This window comes from Triturus cristatus, chromosome 9 (assembly GCF_964204655.1).
Source record: "Triturus cristatus chromosome 9, aTriCri1.1, whole genome shotgun sequence".
In the NCBI taxonomy this organism is placed as follows: Eukaryota; Metazoa; Chordata; class Amphibia; order Caudata; family Salamandridae; genus Triturus; species Triturus cristatus.
Genome location: NC_140592.1, coordinates 23589219 through 23610573, shown reverse-complemented (window position 1 = coordinate 23610573; position 21355 = coordinate 23589219). Strand labels below are relative to the sequence as shown.

General features: G+C 49.6%; 1 protein-coding gene across 2 annotated transcripts in view; it reads right to left on the bottom strand.

Moving 5' to 3' along the window:
• Positions 1 to 21355, bottom strand: part of OGG1 (8-oxoguanine DNA glycosylase) — a 102302-nt gene that overhangs the window by 33151 nt on the left and 47796 nt on the right. Inside the window, exons 3-4 of one of the 2 annotated variants that reach the window (XM_085624273.1) lie at positions 19861 to 20300; positions 6123 to 6302 (exon numbers count right to left, since the gene is read on the bottom strand). In XM_085624273.1, coding sequence (XP_085480399.1) covers positions 6123 to 6302; positions 19861 to 20300 — 620 coding nt within the window. The remainder of the gene's footprint in view (positions 1 to 6122; positions 6303 to 19860; positions 20301 to 21355) is intronic. The other variant, XM_085624274.1, reaches the window with a different exon arrangement.

The window sequence follows — 21355 nt, the reverse complement described above, 5'->3', positions numbered from 1 at the left end:
TCTGTAGCAACACGAAAAAGTCTGGTGGTTCCCAAAAAGGAAAAATTCAAACAGGGTTTGAGGCAAAAGTGGGACAAAATAAATAATGATGAGGAGGGACCACCCAAAGGGCTGACAGGTCTAACAATCGCTTATCGACAAATACCGCTGGAGGGTTTCTTTTGGTGAATACGGAATTGATTGCCGTACGTGCCATGTCAATGCAAAATCGACTTGCCCTTGATATTCTATTGGCCAAGGAAGGTGGAGTCTGTGGAATGCTGAAAGTTCAACATTGTTGCACTTACATTCCTGACGAAAGCAAAGACCTGAAGGTCTATATCAAAAATATTACTGATTTGCATGAAGAATTAGTACCACTAGAAGCTGAGAGTATTTGGACTAAATTAGCTAATAAAATAGTTGCTGTTAAGAGTTTTATTGCAAAAATAGGTAGTACTATTATAGGTAAGATATTGTTTCCTTTGACTTGTATAATTGTTGCTTTATTGATACTAAGATTGGTGTGTTTGTGTTGTAAAAACAGGGGAGGGAAAAAGAAATTAATCAAAAGAAAAAATGAAAAGAGAAATAAAAGGTTGAAAAGAGAACCACAAGAAATTGAATTAGAAGAATTGAGGGAGAGTGTTTACTTGGAGACGAAGAGGGATGATGAAAGAGAGTCTGGTGTGTAGTATTGTGAAAGGAGAAAAAGACATTTCCAATTTCTCCTAAAATGGGACTAAATTTACACAATTTTTTTTTTTTTTGGTGATAAAATCACCAAAGGGGGATTGCTGGAGCAGAGTTTTCTGTTGAAAATCTATTGGGTTTTTAAGCTCTGGTTTGTCTATTTGTCGAAAATAAAATTATTAATTTTTAATTATTAATTATTTGTTTTGTGTAAATGATCTGACTAATCAATACGAATTAACAAAAGAAAACGAGACGTGGGAATGCGTTCGTATTGCTTACTAATAATGTGCATGTTTTATTAAATAAACGTTGCTGAGTGCTGTTTATTTTAAAGCACAAAACGCTTTTGAAATGTTGTGTACTAATGCTTTTCTGTGTTGCAAAGGCTAGATAATTACATACACATAAGGGTATTAGTGGGGTTAACACTGTTTAATCACTATGCTGTGGTAACTTTGTTTTGTCTCTTTTAATTAAGATGGTCCGTTTTGGCCTATGATAAAATGGCTGCTGTTTGCAGCCTGGGCTCGAGTGACTGAATTTTGATGAGAAGGCCTTGCTGAACATGGTCGAGAGTCATCTGACCACAGTCTTCGCCTGGTTTAAAAGTTTTCCGTGAGGACAGCAGCTCTGGGCGAACATCCAAGTGCATCTGAGTAACCTTGGAGGACAAAGGAGCCACAATGAACTTTGTGATCACAATGCTGGTTCCGAGGAAATATGAACATGAAGAGATACATTTGAAAATTTTAGTTCCGTCTTCCGTCTTTTTATTTTTGTGATTTTTCTGAGTGGAGATTTTCCAAATGTAGCGATGCTACATCCTTTCCTGCTCGCTCTGCTCAGCGGTTCAGCGGATATCTAAAACATTTTATGTTGCCTTCTTTTGTTAAATTTATTATAAATATTGTTAGCCTAGAGAGGGTCTTATGCCACTTCTTCCCAAACCTGCGTTGGTGAGGATCGATGCTGTGAGGACGGCGACTCGGGAGACTTCTACTGAGAGACCTGTCCTGACCCATTCTGACATTTAGCTAGAATAGGTAATTATGAGAATAATGATTTACTCTGATTGATTTCCTTGACTAATTTTAGATAAAGTATCATAATTTTAAATACAGTGTTGGTGGTTATTTCTTGTCAATTATTGAGTACTCTATTTTGATTATTGTTGTATAGATTGTTTAGATCATGACTCAGGACAGTTACAATTAGGTCTTATCGGCCTCAGTGTAGATGCAGGGTGTTTACGAGTTTCCTTTCCACAGGTTCAGTGCTGATAGAGTATTTGAGCGTATGTTAGTAAATTGGGCCCAAGTGTATGATGAGTGTATGTGCGTGTATCTGTGAAATTACTCTATCCGTGGAAGTAGGGAGAATTTGTACACCCAGATCTGCGCCACCTTCACTCACATGGGACAGGGTGGATTCTATTTCCTGGTTTGATCAGTTTGGCCCAGGGCAGTCGGGCAGTACAGGTCAGAATTGGGGCAAGGCACACAGTTCGCCGCCACATCAGCCCTTTCGGTCAGGGCACCCCGGTGCGGCGGCGCCGGCCACTGAGAAAGGGGGAAAGAGAAAGGGAGTGTGTTGGGACTTTAATAGGAAGTCCTGTACTAGAGCCCAAAGCACCTGTATATTCAGGCACGCATGTGCCATATGTAATCACCCCTCTCACCCAGTCAAAGTGTCTTAAGAGAGGGAACACCTTTTCAGGGCCAAGAGGGGGTAAAAAACAGGACTGAGGAGGAAATGGAAAAGGTAACGCATTCACCCATTGATGTCTTTGCTATGAATTCCTGGTTAAATCGGCATCCAGATCATGCTACAGCTAGGATGCTGCAGGAAGGGTTTTTGTATGGTTTCAGGATACCAGTTGGGGATTACAAAGGGACATCGGAGTGCAAAAACCAATTGTCTGTGAGGTCAAACATAAGGGTGGTAGTAAAAAAGATTGAGAAGGAGTTGGGTTTAGGGAGAATAGTGGGTCCGTTTGATGTCCCCCCGGTGCCTAATTTTGTCTGTTCTCCCCTAGGTGTGGTACCAAAAAAGGAAGAGGGGGAGTTTAGGTTGATTCATAATCTATCAGCGCCCAGAGGCAAGTCATTGAATGATGCCATCAATGAAGAACTTTGCAGTGTAAAATATGCGTCCTTTGACCAGGCAGTTGAGATGTTGAGGGTTTTGGGTCCGGGGGCCTGGCTGGCAAAATCTGATATTGAATCTGCATTCCGACTATTGCCAGTGCATCCTTTGGATCATCATTTGCTGGGTTTTTCATTTCAGGGGCAGTTTTACATGGATAGGTGCATGCCTATGGGTTGTTCAGTTTCCTGTGCTTACTTTGTTTTTCTTGCAGGTGACTATAGGAAACGGGCAGAACTGATGGGCTTCGCAGTATCTTTTCATGGAAAGGGGAGCCTTTGCCTTAGTCAATTTAGGGGCTTTATGACTGATCTGCTGAAAAGACACAGTCCTCCTCCCTCTATCGTTATTTTACACCTGGGGGGGAATGACTTGGTCAGGTTGGGCAGGAGGGTCTTGTTTGAGAACATAATCTCTGAGATTGGTTGGTTAGCCAAGGCGTGCCAAGGTTGCTACATAGTTTGGTCACACATGGTACCCAGATTTAAATGGAGAGGGGGGGACTCTGTGAGAGCTTTGAACCACTCGGTAAAGAGGGTCAATAATAAAATAGGGAAACTGTTCCGATCTTCTAAATTACAGTGCATTGCACATGGGTGTGTTAGGGGGGAACCGTGCTTCTTAAAGACGGGGTCCACTTGACTAGGTTGGGTAATGACTTAATGTTCGAGAATTCCATGGCTTGGCTAGAGGGTCTGAGGGAGGGGGCATGACCTTTCTGAGGGATAGGTTGGGGGGGGGGCCAGATAGTCGGGCAACTATGCTGGCCTGTGGCGGTAAGGTTATGACTAGTGAGCAGTAAATTTAAGGTCCTTAGGGGGCGGCCTCATTCTCGGATGGGGTCGCCCAGGGGGAGGGACAAGGGGTCTCTCCTATAACTCCAGGGGCGGTACATCCGGTTGGCTGGATGGGTGCGGGGAGTCACGCTTTCTTTTAGGCTGGTTGGCCACCCCGCACTGGCATGGACGTCATTAAATGGCGCAGAGTGCAAGACCCCCCAAATTGGCGTGGAGTTCAGGGAACGTATGGGGGTAACCGGGAGGGGGGAAGTACCCTCTCGGTAAGCGGGCTCCCTGCGCATGCGCAACCCTACGGGGGGGGCGCGGTAAATTGATAAGGATCTGACACCAGTTAATGACCTTGCCGTAGGCCCAAATAGGATACGCAGAAAGTAATTAATGTATGATTATGATCTTTATGTTAGATTCGGATAGGAAAACTATGTATTAGTGATATGTTAAGGTTAGCCATCTGAAATCTGTGCATATTAATTGTAATCAAATGTCGTGTTATGTTTCTGCGTAAAAATTTGTGTAAATAATGTTTATTTCTTGAAACTTTTGATTTGTTTTCATATTTTAATAAATACGGCCGGGGGTTGTTCGACCCCCGCCTCCAAAAGTCATTACCTCTCATGTCCCTCATTACAAATGTGTTTATGCCCGGGGGGGGGGGGGAGGGGGAAATTCGGTAGTCCCTGACCATATCGAAAGGCGGGGCCGGAATAGGCCCCGCCGCAAATATGGCGGGGCACCGACCCCCTCCCCCCCTCGCCCTCGCATGTCCAACAGGCGGCGCGGACCACCGCGTCATCATGACGCGGTGGGCGCGCCGTGTCCGGGATTGGCTCGCGACGGTGAATCATGGCCCAGAAGCGATTAAGGCGCTTCCGGGTCATGGGGGAGTGGGGGGGGGGCTGGGGGTCAGACCAGTTAGAACTGGTCTGCCCCCATGTTTTAGGTTAAAAGGCTGGGGAGCGTGGGACTCGGTCTCTTTGTCCCGCGCTCTCCCAGCATCTGGTCGCAGCCCTTAGAAGGCTGCTTAACTTCTTTTGTTTTCCCACCCTCCATCCCCTGTTGCAAGGTATTTAATGGGTGTTTGTAATTGACGGTGTGGTTCCTTCCTTAGGCGTTTTTTCCCGTTTGCAGGTCTTCAATCGTCGTATTTATTGCTATTCCTTGGTCAGGCGGTAAGGTCATGACTAGTGAGCAGTAAATTTAAGGTCCTTAGGGGGCGGCCTCATTCTCGGATGGGGACGCCCAGGGGGAGGGACAAGGGGTCTCTCCTAGAACTCCAGGGGCGGTACATCCGGTTGGCTGGATGGGTGCAGGGAAGAGGATGAGTCACGCTTTCTTTTAGGCTGGTTGGCCACCCCGCACTTGCATGGACGTCATTAAATGGCGCAGAGTGCAAGACCCCCCAAATTGGCGTGGAGTTCAGGGAACGTATGGGAGTAACCGGGGGGGGGGGGAGTACCCTCTCGGTAAGCGGGCCCCCTGCGCATGCGCAACCCTACAGGGGGGTGCGGTAAATTGATAAGGATCTGACACCAGTTAATGACCTTGCCGTAGGCCCAAATAGGATACGCAGAAAGTAATTAATGTATGATTATGATCTTTATGTTAGATTCGGATAGGAAAACTATGTATTAGTGATATGTTAAGGTTAGCCATCTGAAATCTGTGCATATTAATTGTAATCAAATGTCGTGTTATGTTTCTGCGTAAAAATTTGTGTAAATAATGTTTCTTTCTTGAAACTTTTGATTTGCTTTCATATTTTAATAAATACGGCCGGGGGTTGGTCGACCCCCGCCTCCAAAAGTCCTTACCTCTCATGTCCCTCATTACAAATGTGTTTATGCCCGGGGGGGGGGGGGAATTTGGTAGTCCCTGACCATATGAGTGGACTAGAGGAATGGATTACTGCGCTGCTATGGAAAAAGTGGTGTAAAAATGGACAGGGTGCAAAAAAAGCATCAAAAGATATGGGGCTCTTGTCTACCTTGTTAAAGCCAGATTTACCGTTACCTATAGCCTACTAATTGTCATGCTGTCAGCCCACTATTTTAACTATCACTTAATGGCCACGTGTGTCTTACGCCTGTCCTCTAGTAACCTTTCCTTCATGAATTGTTGTATTGTGTTGAAATTAATAAAAACCAATAAAACGATTTACATAAAATGCAAAATGGGTAAACAGAGCTGTATAAACTAAATTCATTTGGAAATGTTTTTTACAAAGTTGACAAATTTAATAACTTTACAAAATCTTTTTTACGCAAAGGTTCTCATAAAAAAAAACTTTTCAGGCTGTTTCACCCGCAAAGAAAATTCTGTTCGGTTAAGTCACTTTGGAAAATGAACCAATGAAATATCAATTAAAGACCATGAACCAATCCCAATACAGCGGACATGACGCAGAGTACATCTCTGCAAAATGAACCAATAAAATATCAGGAAACTGAAAGACAACAGTGTCAGAATAAAATGACAAGAGTAAATAAAGAAAGCGCCACTAACCAGCTAGCGCCTTCAGGGAGGGAAACGCAAAGTACTCCACCGAGTCCAGCTGGCAGAGTCTCTCGCCAAACGCCCGGCACAGCCGCTCGATCATGCCGGTGATGCGGGAGATGTGGTTGTTGGATGTACAGATGAAGGAGAAGAGACACTCTGTGGGGTCCTGACGCAGAATCCGCACTCCTGCAGACAGAAGCAAAGTACATCTTACTCATGGAACATTGACACGCGCCTTCTCAAGAGTCCACTTCATTGATGTGGAAACCTTCCCCACCGAGACCCCATAAGGCTCCATGGTTCATTACAAAGCAAGCAGGGGCTGTGGGTTGGTTCAGGTGCTCAGCTTAGCAATGCTTGCTCTAGGGTGATGAAAAGATGGTGGGGAGGTGGGGATCCGTAGGCAGAGGACGTCAAAGGAAACGGGTGCGACTGGAGGGCAGTGGTAGCCCTAGAGGGCAGGGGAGGACACAAACACAGGCAAAGGTATTCAGAAGGAGAGGTAAGGGGAGAGTGTGTTTGTTAGACCTGTCAGCCCTTTGGGTGGTCCCTCCTCATCATTATTTATTTTGTCCCACTTTTGCCTCAAACCCTGTTTGAATTTTTCCTTTTTGGGAACCACCAGACTTTTTCGTGTTGCTGCAGATTCAGGGAGCCATTTTAGCTACCCCTGAAACTTCTGTCTGAGGGCCTGGAGCACAAGATGGTGGCCACCTGTGACATCACCAGCATCCACTGGAACCTACCAGCACCTTCCAGAACATTCCAGGAGATTCCAGAACTCTGTGACAGTTGGAGACCGTTTAGAATGTTGGGAGGATAAGAGAGGCAGTTGGCAGTTGGAGCTGGCAGTTGGCACCTGACTGGTGAAGAGAGAGGAGCACAACAGTGAAGGAGGAAGGAGTGAAGCAGCAGGGGTGGAAACTTGTGCCTGGAGTGGGGTCCATAAACCCACCCTTGATACTTGTCCCTACTGATGGATCCCAGCCTATAGCCCTGTGTGGGAAAAAGACAGAAGAAACTTATCCTAAGGACCTGGACAGCAGGAACAGGCCTTAGAACCAAGAAAACAGCAAGATTCTGACCTGAGAACTGGTTTCCCTGGAGTCCGGCGTCGAGTAGCCTGAAGACCTGGAGCCCGAGGTGGAGAAGCGGCGCTGACTGAAGTAGCAGACGTCGTACCCGGAGCCGCCTGAGGTCGTGAGAGGGCGCCGACGGAGGTCGTGAGGAATACCAGAGGTCGAGGAGTAAGTGAACCGAGGTCGAGCGAGCGGCGTCATCGGAGGAGTGAAGTCCGCCCTCCGGAGTCGTCGGAGACCGAGGTAGAGGTGAACCGGAGGTCGGGAGTGAGGATCGCACTCCGGAGTCGCCCGGAGCCTGTGAGGAGGAGCACCGGAGGTCGGGGGTGAGGATCGCACCCCGGAGTCGCCGGAAGTCGACATCGAGGCCAGGCCGGCCGACGTCATCGGAGCCGAGAGCGCCATCGGACCGGAGCCGCCCGAAGTCGACATCGTGAGGAGACTGCCCGACGCCGTCGAATCGGAGGTCGAGATCGAACCGAGGCCACCGACATCGGACCGGAACCGCCTACCGGCGTCGTCAAAGAACTGACATTGTGCCGAGGCCGCCGAGACCGAACCGGAACCGCCTCACGGCGTCGACACGACTCCAGCGGCGTCGGAACATCAGAAAAAGGGCAGTAAGTGGAGTAGAGGGCGCCTAAGGCCCTGTGGAGACCTGAGAGACTGCTCTAAGGGGCTAGGGAGGTGCTGAAACCAACCTGACTGTGCCTGGGGTGAACTGGGACTAACCTAGAGAGGTTGTGTGGAGAGAGAAAGCCAGGGCACTGGTATACCCCCCTTGGATCCACCTCAGATTAGGCCTCAGCCTTGTCCCAGCCAGGGAGTAGCCCCCCTCAAGCCTTCCACAACCCTACAAGCTGTGCCTGGGCCATATCAGCCCTTAAGAATTGAAGTGTCATCTGATTATATGAGGGTTGCTGTATACTTTTAATTATTTATTGGGGATACTGTATTTATTGAGTTTTTACCTATTTATTGCTGCACTATATTTATAGGTCCACAGGACTTGATGGTGTACAATATTTATTGGTACAGTATTTATTGCCTCAAAGTATTTAATTGTCTGTATATATTGCACTTGTATTTATGCCCTGTTATTTATGATCACCCCTATTTATTGAATCTTCAGATAATATTTATTTGACCTGCACTAATTGAAACTTGTATATTGTGATTGACCTATTTATTTTTCCAATCAGCAACTAAGAGAAAAAGATAAAGAAGAATATTTTCATAATTTTTACGGTGTAGAGTCGTTTTTGGAACGGATGCACGCATGGTTCTTGTATGGGTATATTGTATGCTTAGCACTGCGCCTGTTTCCTGACCACTCGAGCCAAGCTACCACAGTGTGTTCCGGAAGACCACCACCACCCTTTCTAGTGTGGGAGTGGTTTTCCAACATAAATTGGTGTTCAGTGGTGGGATAGAGCTGTGCCTACGTATACTCAACAATAACTGTGGGTAGTCCATAGGCCTACACCGGGAGTTTTCTCAAAGCGGCCTTCCTAATTGTGGGTTTTTGTTTTTTTCCAAATTTACTCTGGTGGTGGGAGGAGGTATTATTAAAGGTACCCCCCTACATTGTTACTGCACAAAACCTGTCCTCTAACCTGAGTGGGCAAGATGGAGTTTGTACTAGAAAATCTAGAAACGTACACTGTGGCCCAACTCAGGGAGTTTTGCCAGCGGGAGGGGGTGTACTGTCCCCCAGGAGCAAAGAAGGGTGCACTCCAAACCAGCTTAAGGGCTTGGGGGGAGGCACGCCGAGAAAGCAAGGCTGAGGAGGAAGACAGGGATGGAGAGCCTGACCCCGAGGGGGCTGAGATGTACCAACCTGAGGTGGGGAACCTGTCAGCAGGGCCCAGGACACTTTCTAGGAAGGGCAGCACTGTCTCTAGTGGGGGCTTATCCGAAGTGGAGTTAGCAGATCGGAGGGAGAAAAGACAGCTCACATGGGACTTAGCAAAGCTGGAAAAGGAGAAGGAGGAACAGAGGTTGGCTCATGAGACGGAGAAAGAGAGGATGGCTCATGAGATAAGACTGAAAGAGATAGAGCTTCAGATCTTAAGAATTGGGGCACCAACTGTTCCTAATGGTGGCAGCAAAGACCAAGAAATCACCAGGGAATCCAAACCTTACCTGCCAAAGGACATAGTAGCTAGCTATGGGGCGGGTGACGACATCGCCAAGTGGCTAGCAGCCTATGAGGTCTCGTTGAGGGCCCATGGGGTTCCAGTGAAGTATTGGGGAGGAGGATTGTATAAGTACATGCCTCCAGCTGGTAGGGATGCTTTATTGGCCCTCGAAGAGGATGAGCAGACCCACTACCCCGCCATGAAACTGGCGCTCCTCAGAAAGTTTGGACTAACACCTGAAAAGTACAGACAGAAGTTCAGGGGTAGTCACAAACTGGGCACACAGAATTGGGTGGACTTCCTGGACTATGCAAAGAAGGCACTGGAAGGTTGGATTCAGGGCAGTGAAGTAAGGAACTACGAGGAGTTGTTTGACCTAGTACTGAAGGAACACCTACTCGAGAAATGTTTCCCTGAACTGCGGCAACACCTGGTGGATAGCAAGCTGACCAGCCCCCGGAAGCTTGCTGAGGAGGCGGACATTTGGGCCAGTACCCGGGTGTCCACAAGGGGGACTGGAGGGGATACTCAAAAGGCCGGACAGGGCGCCCCCCAGAAGAAAGAGGGAGGGGAAAAGAAAAAGGAGTTCTCCAAAGGCCCCCAAAATAACTTCCAAGGGAAGGGAACAGGATTCACCTCTAAGGCTAACCCACCCAGAAACCCTAATCCTGGCCAGAGTCAGCAGCCAAGGGTTGTCCATTGCTACGAGTGCGGTGGCGTTGGACACTATAAAGGAGATCCGAAGTGTCAGAAACGATCACCCCCTCCCACTGGAGGAAAGCCCCCCGGAGTAGCTAGTGTAGTGCTCGGGGAGGAGATGCCCTTAACTAAGGGAAGGGAGTGGGCGGGTGTCACTTTAGTGTCCCTGGGAGAACGGGAGATGGTTCCTAAGATCCAGGTGCCCGCAAATACCGCAAAGTATGGGCAGTGGATCACCATCAACGGCCAACGAGGGGAGGCTCTGAGAGACACAGGAGCCAGTATGACTATGGTGCATAGCCAGCTGGTGTCTCCAGAGCAGGTAATTCCCGATGTACTCCACCCAGCCGCGATGGCTGACGGCAGAACAGGTCACTATCCCGTGGCCGAGGTTCCCTTTGAATGGGGGGGGGGTTGCAGGTTCACTTCGAGTTGCCGTAAGCCCTGCCGTGCCAGTCGATTGTCTGCTGGGCAATGACATGGAGCACAACGCTTGGAAGGAGGTGGAATACCGGACTCACACCGAGATGCTGGGTACACCTGACTGGGCCTGTGTTAGCACAAGGTCCGAGACTACCCGAAGAGGGAGTTCATTCCGGCTGGAGCCTGGAACAAAGGCCCAGCCAGCTGCCAGTCAAGGGAAGAACCGAGGACAGGAGGAGCCTGCCTCGGCGTCTCCACCCCGTAGGACGGATAGGCCACCGGAGGTGGTGGGCCAGGAGTCTGCGGAGGGGGACGTTACCAACCTGGAGGACTTACCCATCCCGGCCGAGTGGCACGTGGAGCGAGGCCCGTCCAGGGAGGAATTCTGCCAGGGCCAGAGGGAGTGCCCTACCCTTGAGGGGCTGAGGCGACAGGCCGAAGCCCAGGCAGCAGGGAACGTTGAAGGGAACTACAGTGTTTACTGGGAGGATGGCCTCCTCTACAGTGAACCCAAGGCACCCCTACATGGATCGTCACGAGCCTTGGTAGTTCCTCAACGTTATCGAGCCTTCCTTTTAGAGTTGGCTCACGAGATACCATTGGCAGGACACCTGGGGCAAGACAAGACCTTCGCCCGTCTTGTCCCACACTTTTATTGGCCTCAGATGAAAGTGTCGTCCGATACCTACTGCCGGACATGTGTGTCTTGCCAAGCCAGTGGGAAAACAGGGGTGAAGCTGAAAGCTCCCCTGGAACCACTTCCTGTCGTTAGCACCCCCTTTGAAAGGGTGGGCATCGACATTGTGGGTCCATTAGATCCACCGACTACAGCTGGTCACAGGTTTATCCTGGTTCTGGTGGATCATGCCACACGGTACCCAGAGGCAATACCTCTGAGGACCATAACAGCGCCTGTTGTGGCTAGGGCCCTGATGGGAATCTTTACCCGAGTGGGTTTTCTCAAGGAAGTTGTGTCCGACAGGGGGACCAACTTCATGTCAGCATATATGCGGGCAATGTGGAAGGAGTGTGGAGTGACCTACCGGTTCACAACTCCTTACCACCCCCAGACCAATGGTCTGGTGGAAAGGTTTAACAAAACCTTAAAAGGCATGATCAGAAGTCTGCCTGAAAGCCTGCGGAGGAAATGGGACGTCCTCCTACCCTGTTTACTTTTTTCCTACAGGGAAGTGCCACAGAAGGGAGTGGGCTTCAGCCCCTTCGAGCTTCTGTATGGGCACCCTGTACGTGGACCTCTCAACCTGGTGAGAGACGGATGGGAAAGAACTCCCAGAAAGCTTCCCCAGGATGTGGTGAGCTACATGCTGGCCTTCCGGAGCCAAATGGCTAAGTTGTGGAAGCAAGCTTCTGACAACTTGGAAGCCAGCCAAGCAGTGATGAAGGCGTGGTATGACCACAACGCTCACCCGGTGGAGTTGGAGCCTGGCCAGAAGGTGTGGGTGATCGAACCAGGAGAGCTTAGTGCCCTCCAGGATCGCTGGTCAGGACCCTTTGAGGTGTTGGAAAAGAAGGGTAAAGCTACCTACTTGGTGGACCTGAAGACCCCTCGTCAGCCCCTGCGGGTGCTGCATGCCAACCGCCTCAAACCCCACCACGAGAGGCCCGAAGTCATCTTGATGATGGTGACTGACGGAGGAGAGGACGTGGAAAGCGAGCCTCTCCCTGATCTGTTTGCGTCTCAAGAGAAGGATGGGTCGGTGGAGGGAGTGATTCTCTCCCCATCTCTAACTCCTGAACAGCAGGAGGACTGTCGCCAGGTCCTGGGGCAGTACTCCTCGTTGTTCTCCCTTGTCCCGGGTAGGACTCACCTGTGCGTCCATGACGTGGACACAGGAGACAGCCCACCTGTGAAGTCCAAGATCTACCGGATGTCAGACAAGGTGAAGGCCAGCATTCATAGTGAAGTCACTAAGATGCTGGAGCTAGGAGTGATTGAACCTTCTAGCAGCCCCTGGTCTAGTCCGGTGGTGTTAGTACCGAAAGCTGCACCACCGGGTGCCCAACCAGAACTGAGGTTCTGTGTGGACTACCGGGGACTGAATTCAGTGACAAAAACTGATGCTCATCCGATCCCTAGGGCGGATGAATTGATTGACCGGCTGGGAGCTGCCCAATATCTAAGTACCTTTGACCTTACTTCAGGGTACTGGCAGATCTCGTTGACTGATGGAGCAAGGGAAAGGTCAGCCTTCTCCACGCCCAATGGCCACTACCAGTTCTGTGTGATGCCCTTTGGGCTCAAGAACGCACCTGCCACGTTTCAGCGCCTGGTAAACCAGATCCTCACCGGAATGGAGAGTTTCTCTGCTGCTTATCTGGATGACATAGCCGTCTTCAGTAACAGCTGGGAGGATCACTTGCGTCACCTGCAAGCTGTTCTCCAGGCCCTGAGACAAGCTGGATTGACGATCAAGGCCAGCAAGTGCCAGATCGGGCAGGGGTCGGTAGTGTACCTTGGACACTTGGTGGGTAGGGGAGCGGTGCAACCCCTCCAGGCGAAGATCGAGGCCATCATGGCCTGGGAACCCCCCAAGACACAGACTGAGGTCCGAGCATTTTTGGGCCTCACGGGATACTATCGCCGCTTCGTGAAGGGGTACGGTACCATCGTAGCCCCTCTCACGGAGCTCACGTCCAAGAAACAACCTCGACGGGTAGTCTGGACGGAGGCTTGTCAGCAAGCCTTTGAGAAATTGAAGAAAGCCATGTGCGAGGCCCCGGTCTTAAGGGCCCCAGACTTTTCCAAGAAGTTCATTGTCCAGACAGATGCATCAGAACATGGCATTGGGGCAGTGTTATCGCAACTCAACGAAGAGGGGCTGGATCAACCCGTGGTCTTCCTATCCCGGAGATTACTTCCCAGGGAACAGAAGTGGAGTGCAATAGAGCGTGAAGCCTTTGCAGTGGTATGGGCTCTGAAGAAGTTGCGGCCATACCTGTTTGGCTCGCACTTCCTGGTTCAGACCGACCACAGACCCCTTCGCTGGCTGATGCAGATGAAGGGGGAGAATCCCAAGTTGTTGAGGTGGTCTATTTCCCTACAGGGGATGGACTTTCAGGTGGAACATCAGCCTGGAGTGGACCACGCCAATGCAGACGGTCTCTCAAGGTATTTCCGCCTCAGTGATGAGAACTCCCAAGGGGTTGGGTAGCTCTCCCCACTTTCAGCTGGGGGGGACGCGTGTTAGACCTGTCAGCCCTTTGGGTGGTCCCTCCTCATCATTATTTATTTTGTCCCACTTTTGCCTCAAATCCTGTTTGAATTTTTCCTTTTTGGGAACCACCAGACTTTTTCGTGTTGCTGCAGATTCAGGGAGCCATTTTAGCTACCCCTGAAACTTCTGTCTGAGGGCCTGGAGCACAAGATGGTGGCCACCTGTGACATCACCAGCATCCACTGGAACCTACCAGCACCTTCCAGAACATTCCAGGAGATTCCAGAACTCTGTGACAGTTGGAGACCGTTTAGAATGTTGGGAGGATAAGAGAGGCAGTTGGCAGTTGGAGCTGGCAGTTGGCACCTGACTGGTGAAGAGAGAGGAGCACAACAGTGAAGGAGGAAGGAGTGAAGCAGCAGGGGTGGAAACTTGTGCCTGGAGTGGGGTCCATAAACCCACCCTTGATACTTGTCCCTACTGATGGATCCCAGCCTATAGCCCTGTGTGGGAAAAAGACAGAAGAAACTTATCCTAAGGACCTGGACAGCAGGAACAGGCCTTAGAACCAAGAAAACAGCAAGATTCTGACCTGAGAACTGGTTTCCCTGGAGTCCGGCGTCGAGTAGCCTGAAGACCTGGAGCCCGAGGTGGAGAAGCGGCGCTGACTGAAGTAGCAGACGTCGTACCCGGAGCCGCCTGAGGTCGTGAGAGGGCGCCGACGGAGGTCGTGAGGAATACCAGAGGTCGAGGAGGAAGTGAACCGAGGTCGAGCGAGCGGCGTCATCGGAGGAGTGAAGTCCGCCCTCCGGAGTCGTCGGAGACCGAGGTAGAGGTGAACCGGAGGTCGGGAGTGAGGATCGCACTCCGGAGTCGCCCGGAGCCTGTGAGGAGGAGCACCGGAGGTCGGGGGTGAGGATCGCACCCCGGAGTCGCCGGAAGTCGACATCGAGGCCAGGCCGGCCGACGTCATCGGAGCCGAGAGCGCCATCGGACCGGAGCCGCCCGAAGTCGACATCGTGAGGAGACTGCCCGACGCCGTCGAATCGGAGGTCGAGATCGAACCGAGGCCACCGACATCGGACCGGAACCGCCTACCGGCGTCGTCAAAGAACTGACATTGTGCCGAGGCCGCCGAGACCGAACCGGAACCGCCTCACGGCGTCGACACGACTCCAGCGGCGTCGGAACATCAGAAAAAGGGCAGTAAGTGGAGTAGAGGGCGCCTAAGGCCCTGTGGAGACCTGAGAGACTGCTCTAAGGGGCTAGGGAGGTGCTGAAACCAACCTGACTGTGCCTGGGGTGAACTGGGACTAACCTAGAGAGGTTGTGTGGAGAGAGAAAGCCAGGGCACTGGTATACCCCCCTTGGATCCACCTCAGATTAGGCCTCAGCCTTGTCCCAGCCAGGGAGTAGCCCCCCTCAAGCCTTCCACAACCCTACAAGCTGTGCCTGGGCCATATCAGCCCTTAAGAATTGAAGTGTCATCTGATTATATGAGGGTTGCTGTATACTTTTAATTATTTATTGGGGATACTGTATTTATTGAGTTTTTACCTATTTATTGCTGCACTATATTTATAGGTCCACAGGACTTGATGGTGTACAATATTTATTGGTACAGTATTTATTGCCTCAAAGTATTTAATTGTCTGTATATATTGCACTTGTATTTATGCCCTGTTATTTATGATCACCCCTATTTATTGAATCTTCAGATAATATTTATTTGACCTGCACTAATTGAAACTTGTATATTGTGATTGACCTATTTATTTTTCCAATCAGCAACTAAGAGAAAAAGATAAAGAAGAATATTTTCATAATTTTTACGGTGTAGAGTCGTTTTTGGAACGGATGCACGCATGGTTCTTGTATGGGTATATTGTATGCTTAGCACTGCGCCTGTTTCCTGACCACTCGAGCCAAGCTACCACAGTGTGTTCCGGAAGACCACCACCACCCTTTCTAGTGTGGGAGTGGTTTTCCAACAGTGTTACACTTGTGCAAAAGCCCAAGTATGACAACAATAGTGTTGGCAAAAATATATTTAAAAAAAAACGTTTGTGTAGATTTCGGCAGATGAAAATAAAACACCGAAACCACCAAAGCAGACCTCAAATCTGTGCAACTCCAGTAATGTCCAGCATTTTAAATATCTGAAACCCACCTGGGCACCAGAGACACTGCTGTGACTTTAGGCCAGAGGGCACATCTTTCACAATCCACAAGAATGTTTCTAGGTCTATGCACCATAAACTGAGCATGTCAGTTGCAAGTGGGGATTGGAGGCTCAAGCCCTAAACACATCAACGGTAGATCACCGCACAGCAATATATTCCGTCCCTTGGGATCCCCTGGCAAGGTTCATACGTAACATGTGTTTTAAAATTCACCACTTGCACACGCTGAAGAAACGCTTGAGGAACAAACCCATGAGATGTGAGGTTGCTCAGCGATCCGAGGGATGTTCTTGGAGATACTCACTTCTTTAGCTCCCCTTGAAGCGCTGTTTGCGAGCAGTCTCTCTGAGACAGAGGTATTTTACATGACGCTCTTTGCAGCACTAAACCAAGTTCACAGACAGGTGGTTTACACGCTTCTGCATGCGGACTACTAATGTCATGCCTGGACTATGGATTGCATTCGGATCCTCACCTTCCAAAATACATTAACCTTCTTTGAAGGACATCGTGAACACAGAGGCCGGCTTTGTATCGCGTTTGAGGCTATAAAATAATGTGCGTTATACTGTAATTGATGTAACTTACTTGCCTGAGCCTATACATTTAACCGCAAGACCTCGAGAGCAGTCAACAAGAACAATATTACTTGATGAAGGTTTTCATGAATCTTACTGGGCCTGTTTACATTTGCTCTTTGTAGGAAGCTGGCTTTCTGTTGCAGTAACCCCCCCCTACTTGTAGCCAGATTTCTGATGCACTTTGACTTGATGTGCTCTGGGTCCCTCCAATCAGGTTTCAAGGGCCTGTGTTCTTTCCCAAAACTGTACCCTTGTACCCCCAATTGGCACCTCTCTGGCCACATGTAAGCCCCTTTCAAAAGGTACCATGGGTGCTAAGGGTACTGTGGCCAGGGAAGAGCTCTAAGGGCTGCAGCACAAATTGGGCCATCCTTAGAAGCCCTGTACCTTAACACACACACACTGCCAATGGCAGGCTGAGTGTTTTGGTGCAGAGAAAAGTGAAGAGTCGACATGGCACACACACCTGCCTGCAACCCACTGCCTATGGTATACGTAAGACACCCCTCTAGCTGGGTGAACTATACCACTGGTGAGGGTACAGATGCGTGAGTACAGTACCCCCTACAGCGGCTACGTACATTCTTAGACATTGTAAGTGCAGTAAAGCCATAAAAGAGTATATGGTGCTGGGAGTTTGTCATTACGAACTCCACAGCACCATAATGGCTTTACTGATTTCTGGGAAGTTTGGTATATATCAGCAAAATAAACCCACCCTGATGCCAGGGTGGGATTTATTATACAATGCACTCAGAGGGCATCTTAGAGATGCCCCCTGAAAAACGACCAGCCTCTGGTGGGTTCGCTGACTGGTAAACACGAGCCTGCCACCACGAGACATGTTTCTGGACCCCTAGGATGGGAATCTTCATCTCCCTGGGCCCAGAAACGAAGCCTTTCCTGGGCAGAGGTGTTCACACCTCCCCAGGCCAGGAAGAGCCATCTGTGGCAGGGGAGCTTTAAAGGCCTTGCTGCTTTTGTAATGTGACCCACGGCCTCTCCTGCTATCAGGAGCAGGCCCCCATCCTGTCTCCCCTCCTTTTCGGCGGGAAGACAGGCGGGAAAAATTTGAACAGCCCAGGAGATATGCCCACCTCTGCCAACCCCACCCCTCAGGTGGGGGAGGCAAGGTGAAGCCCTCTCTTAAGTGCCTGCCATTCCAATCAGGGTTAAGGATTGTGCTCACTCCCCCACATGGGGTGAGCACACCAAGGGTGTAGTCACCCTAAGGTCAGTAGCCTATTGGCTACTGACCTCAAGACCCCTAACCTGACCCCTAAATACAGTATTTAGGGGCTGCCCTGAACCAAGAAGACAGATATTCACAACCTAAGAAGAAGAAAAGAAGACGCCCAGCAGAGGAGACTGCAGAGAAGAACTAACTTTGCCCCAGCCCTACCGGCCTATCTGCAGTTTCCAGAGATACTGCACCAAAAGTCGCCTTGTCCTGTAGCCAGCGGCCTCCAGAACCCCTGGGAGGATGGACTGCCTTCAACAAAGACCGAATCTCCTGTGAACAGCAGCTCTGTTTAAAAGAAACTCCCAAGACAGACTCTGAGCCTCCTGATGACAAAGATAACCGGCGCCTGGAACCACCACTGCACCCGATGCCTAGGACCCAAAACCGAGTCGCCCACCAGTCCCAGCCAGGTACTCCAGCACTCGAGAGTCCATGTCCACCATAAGTTGACCCCTCCAGGACTCCCCGGCATCACCTGCAGCCTCTGCACAAAGACCCCCTCAATGAGTGGCCCGGTAAGGTGAAATCCGACCTCAAAATACATCCCTGCATCCCTGCGCCCTGGAGAAGAGAACCCGAGTCGCACCTACGTACCTGAGCCCTCCAACTTACTTGCCTAGCTGTTGGTTCCTCCCAGAACTCTTCCTGGACCAAGCTTGCAGCCAAAATCCAAAACCAGCAACTCCTATTGAAAACAACAGGTCACCCGTTGCCAAACCAGCACCCGATGCCAAACCAGCACCCTGCACCTGGCCGCCACTGTGCCGCTGTGGGTGCACCTTAAGTGCTACAACGGATCCCCCCTTTGCCCTGAGCCTAACACCAGGAGCTTTGCTCCCACAACCTTGTGCCTGCTCATGAGCAGCCACCAACCGGAGGCCTCCTATCCCCAAGTGGATAACATTTGGCCTCAGCACTCTGCACCCGGCCGCCCTAGTGCTGCTGAGGGTGCTTTGAGAGTGCATCCTTCACCTTGGCAGACCCCTGGATCTAACCCCAGAAACCCAACTCCCACAACCAAGTACTTCTTACCTGTAAACCGATAACTCCATTTTCTCCCATAGGATTGCATTGAGTGCTTTTTTTGGGAAATTATTCTAACTGTGGAGTTGGTTTGCATGGAACTCTAAGAAACTGCAAATATACAAAAACAGTTTAATTTACCTTTTCTCTAGGAAATATCTCGGTGTGATATCTAGGCATATCACACGGAGTGGAAAAAGTAATCTAATAAGTACTCTAAAATGTAATCAAAAGTAATCTAACAGTATTTCAACTGTATTCAAAGTATTTACAAACATGTTACAAAGTCATTTTCATTCCGCTTGCTTGTATTGTTCAACCTGCCTTAAAAAGTACCATATTACCTGTGCCAAGCTTGCTTGGTTCTAGAAATAAAAGAACTAAATAATATTTTTATACAAACAAATTGGTCTCAGTTCAGTCTTTGAGTGTGTGACATCATTTGCTGATTGAGTGTGTACACTAAATGCTTAGCACTACCCTCTGATACAGCCTTACTGCTCGCCCACACTACCACAAATAGAGAGTAAGGCGCTATCTATTTTTACCTCTGCCTACCTTTGGGGTTCCCCTGGACACTGTACACAGTATACCTCACTTTTGGATAGTATATACAGAGCCAGCTTCCTACACTCTTTTCTCCTCCATGTGAATTATTTCTATCTGTAGCAATGCCTCTGGTCAAAATAGGGATGTCCCCAGCCCTTTTTCACACTCATTACACCACTTCCGCCCGCCTCTCATAGACGTTTTTCACATTACATGTGTAATATGGGTAGGACCCTTCTCAGAACTAGCAACGGGCCTCCCCTGTGAACCCTCACCTTCCCATATCAGCACACGCAGCACAGAGGACAGTCCGGCCACACGCTGGAGGACCCTTCGCAGTAAGTGCCGTCTGCTGCCCTCAACAGACACAGGCTCTGATTTGGTGAAGGGGGATCTGTCATTCGTCAGATGACACTTATTGCACACTTAAGTATCACTAGGATGCAATAAATTATTTAATAATTGTGCGCATGGTGACAACAGGAAATAACAGGCAAAAAAGTGATATCAAATGATTGACAGGCTCTGAATTCCAAACTCTTCTTTCACTCAGAACATCTAAAGACTCAGCCGGTCTTGCGTCATCTCACTCAACAATCACAGATCTCACTCTCTGCTTACATCGGTCCTACAATCCTTATGCGCACCTGGAAAGGTGTGCGCCACTTGTTCAAAGTGGGGGTCGGCAGCGCTCCACTGCTTGTACAGGGCGTCCAGGCTGACGTCCAGCTGGAAGTAATCGTGTAGGATCTCCTGATCTTTCTTGAGATCCTCGCCTCCTCCAGAGAACTTTTCTTCTGGCTCCTCCTTGAGAATGGTCGCTGTTTCAGTCTCTTCTTCTTTTACTCTGGTCTGGCCGGGGGTCTCAATTTTGATCTCAGTCACGTTTGGGATAGTCTTTGCTGTGGTTTTTGGCGGCTTCCTTTTCCTTGCAGATTTTACACAAGTCGAAACTGGCTTCTCTTCATTATTAGCCTTTTCATCACTGCTGTAGTGCCTGTACCAGATGCGGTCATCTCTTTGGGTGAGGGTCCACACGCGGCCAGCCAAAACACCAGTCCAATGTCCAGGATGGACTTCAGACCACCTAGCAGGGCAGGCAAATAAGAACAGGGAAACATTTTTTTTTTTTAATTTAATTTGACTTTTCCCGAGAAACAATCTGACCATCCATACAATCACCAAGAAAACTGAACAGTTGCAATAAACCTTTCTGTTTAAAACCCCCTGTAAGGAAATGCCCCTTTGTGTATTGTCACCCCCATGTTTTCGGGCTGATGCTGCTGGTTTTTCGACTCTGAGAGTGCACTAAGGCCTGCTAATCAGTCCTCAGTGCCTGTGCCCTGGCCCGTAAACTGATATGTCCAATTGGCTCATACCCAATTGGCTACATTAACTTACCTGTAAGTCCCTTGTAAAGGGTACCCAGGGCATGTAAGTTTGTTGGGCGCCCTCAGTGATTGCAGCACTGCTTATGCCACCTCGGGTGCGACACAAGTAAACCAAGACTCCCAGCCGACCATTCGCAGGCTGGAAGAGCAGGTTAAACTGCGAGCCTGACTTTGCCACTGAAAGCAATGGCACAGTCAGACGTGCCTCTGGTATATGGGTAGGTCACCCTATGGGGCCTATCGAGTCCTAAGGCAGGGTGCAACATGTCATTTTACATGTTCTGTCCAGGACGAACAGCTAATGGAGCGGCCACACTACTGAAAGCCCTCCGGCTTAACACGACAAATGATCAAACTTGCACGTCCTGCGGATAAGGACCGGCGCCTGGGAGCAGAGAAAGTAGTGCACGAAAGTAGGGGCTGCCTCATACTGTTAAGGATATATGGGGCCCCAGATCACATATTTGAGCTTGAGGACCCGCACCTGGAAATATTCGAGTGCCCGCACAGGGGACAGTGCAAAGACAGGATGCCGGCCTTGGGACATATGTGGCCAATGATACACTGAAATATAGGCCCCCTTTACTCCCTCTTTCCTCAATGGACATGTTTACATAAACAGATGCGATTCATAGTATGGCTGAAATGTGTAACGGACAAATCCCGAAATCTCGGCATCTTTGGTTCATAACTACATAGATGCAGGGGCGGTTCCTCAATTAGGGCGGAGGAGCGTCAACCCACTGCTTTC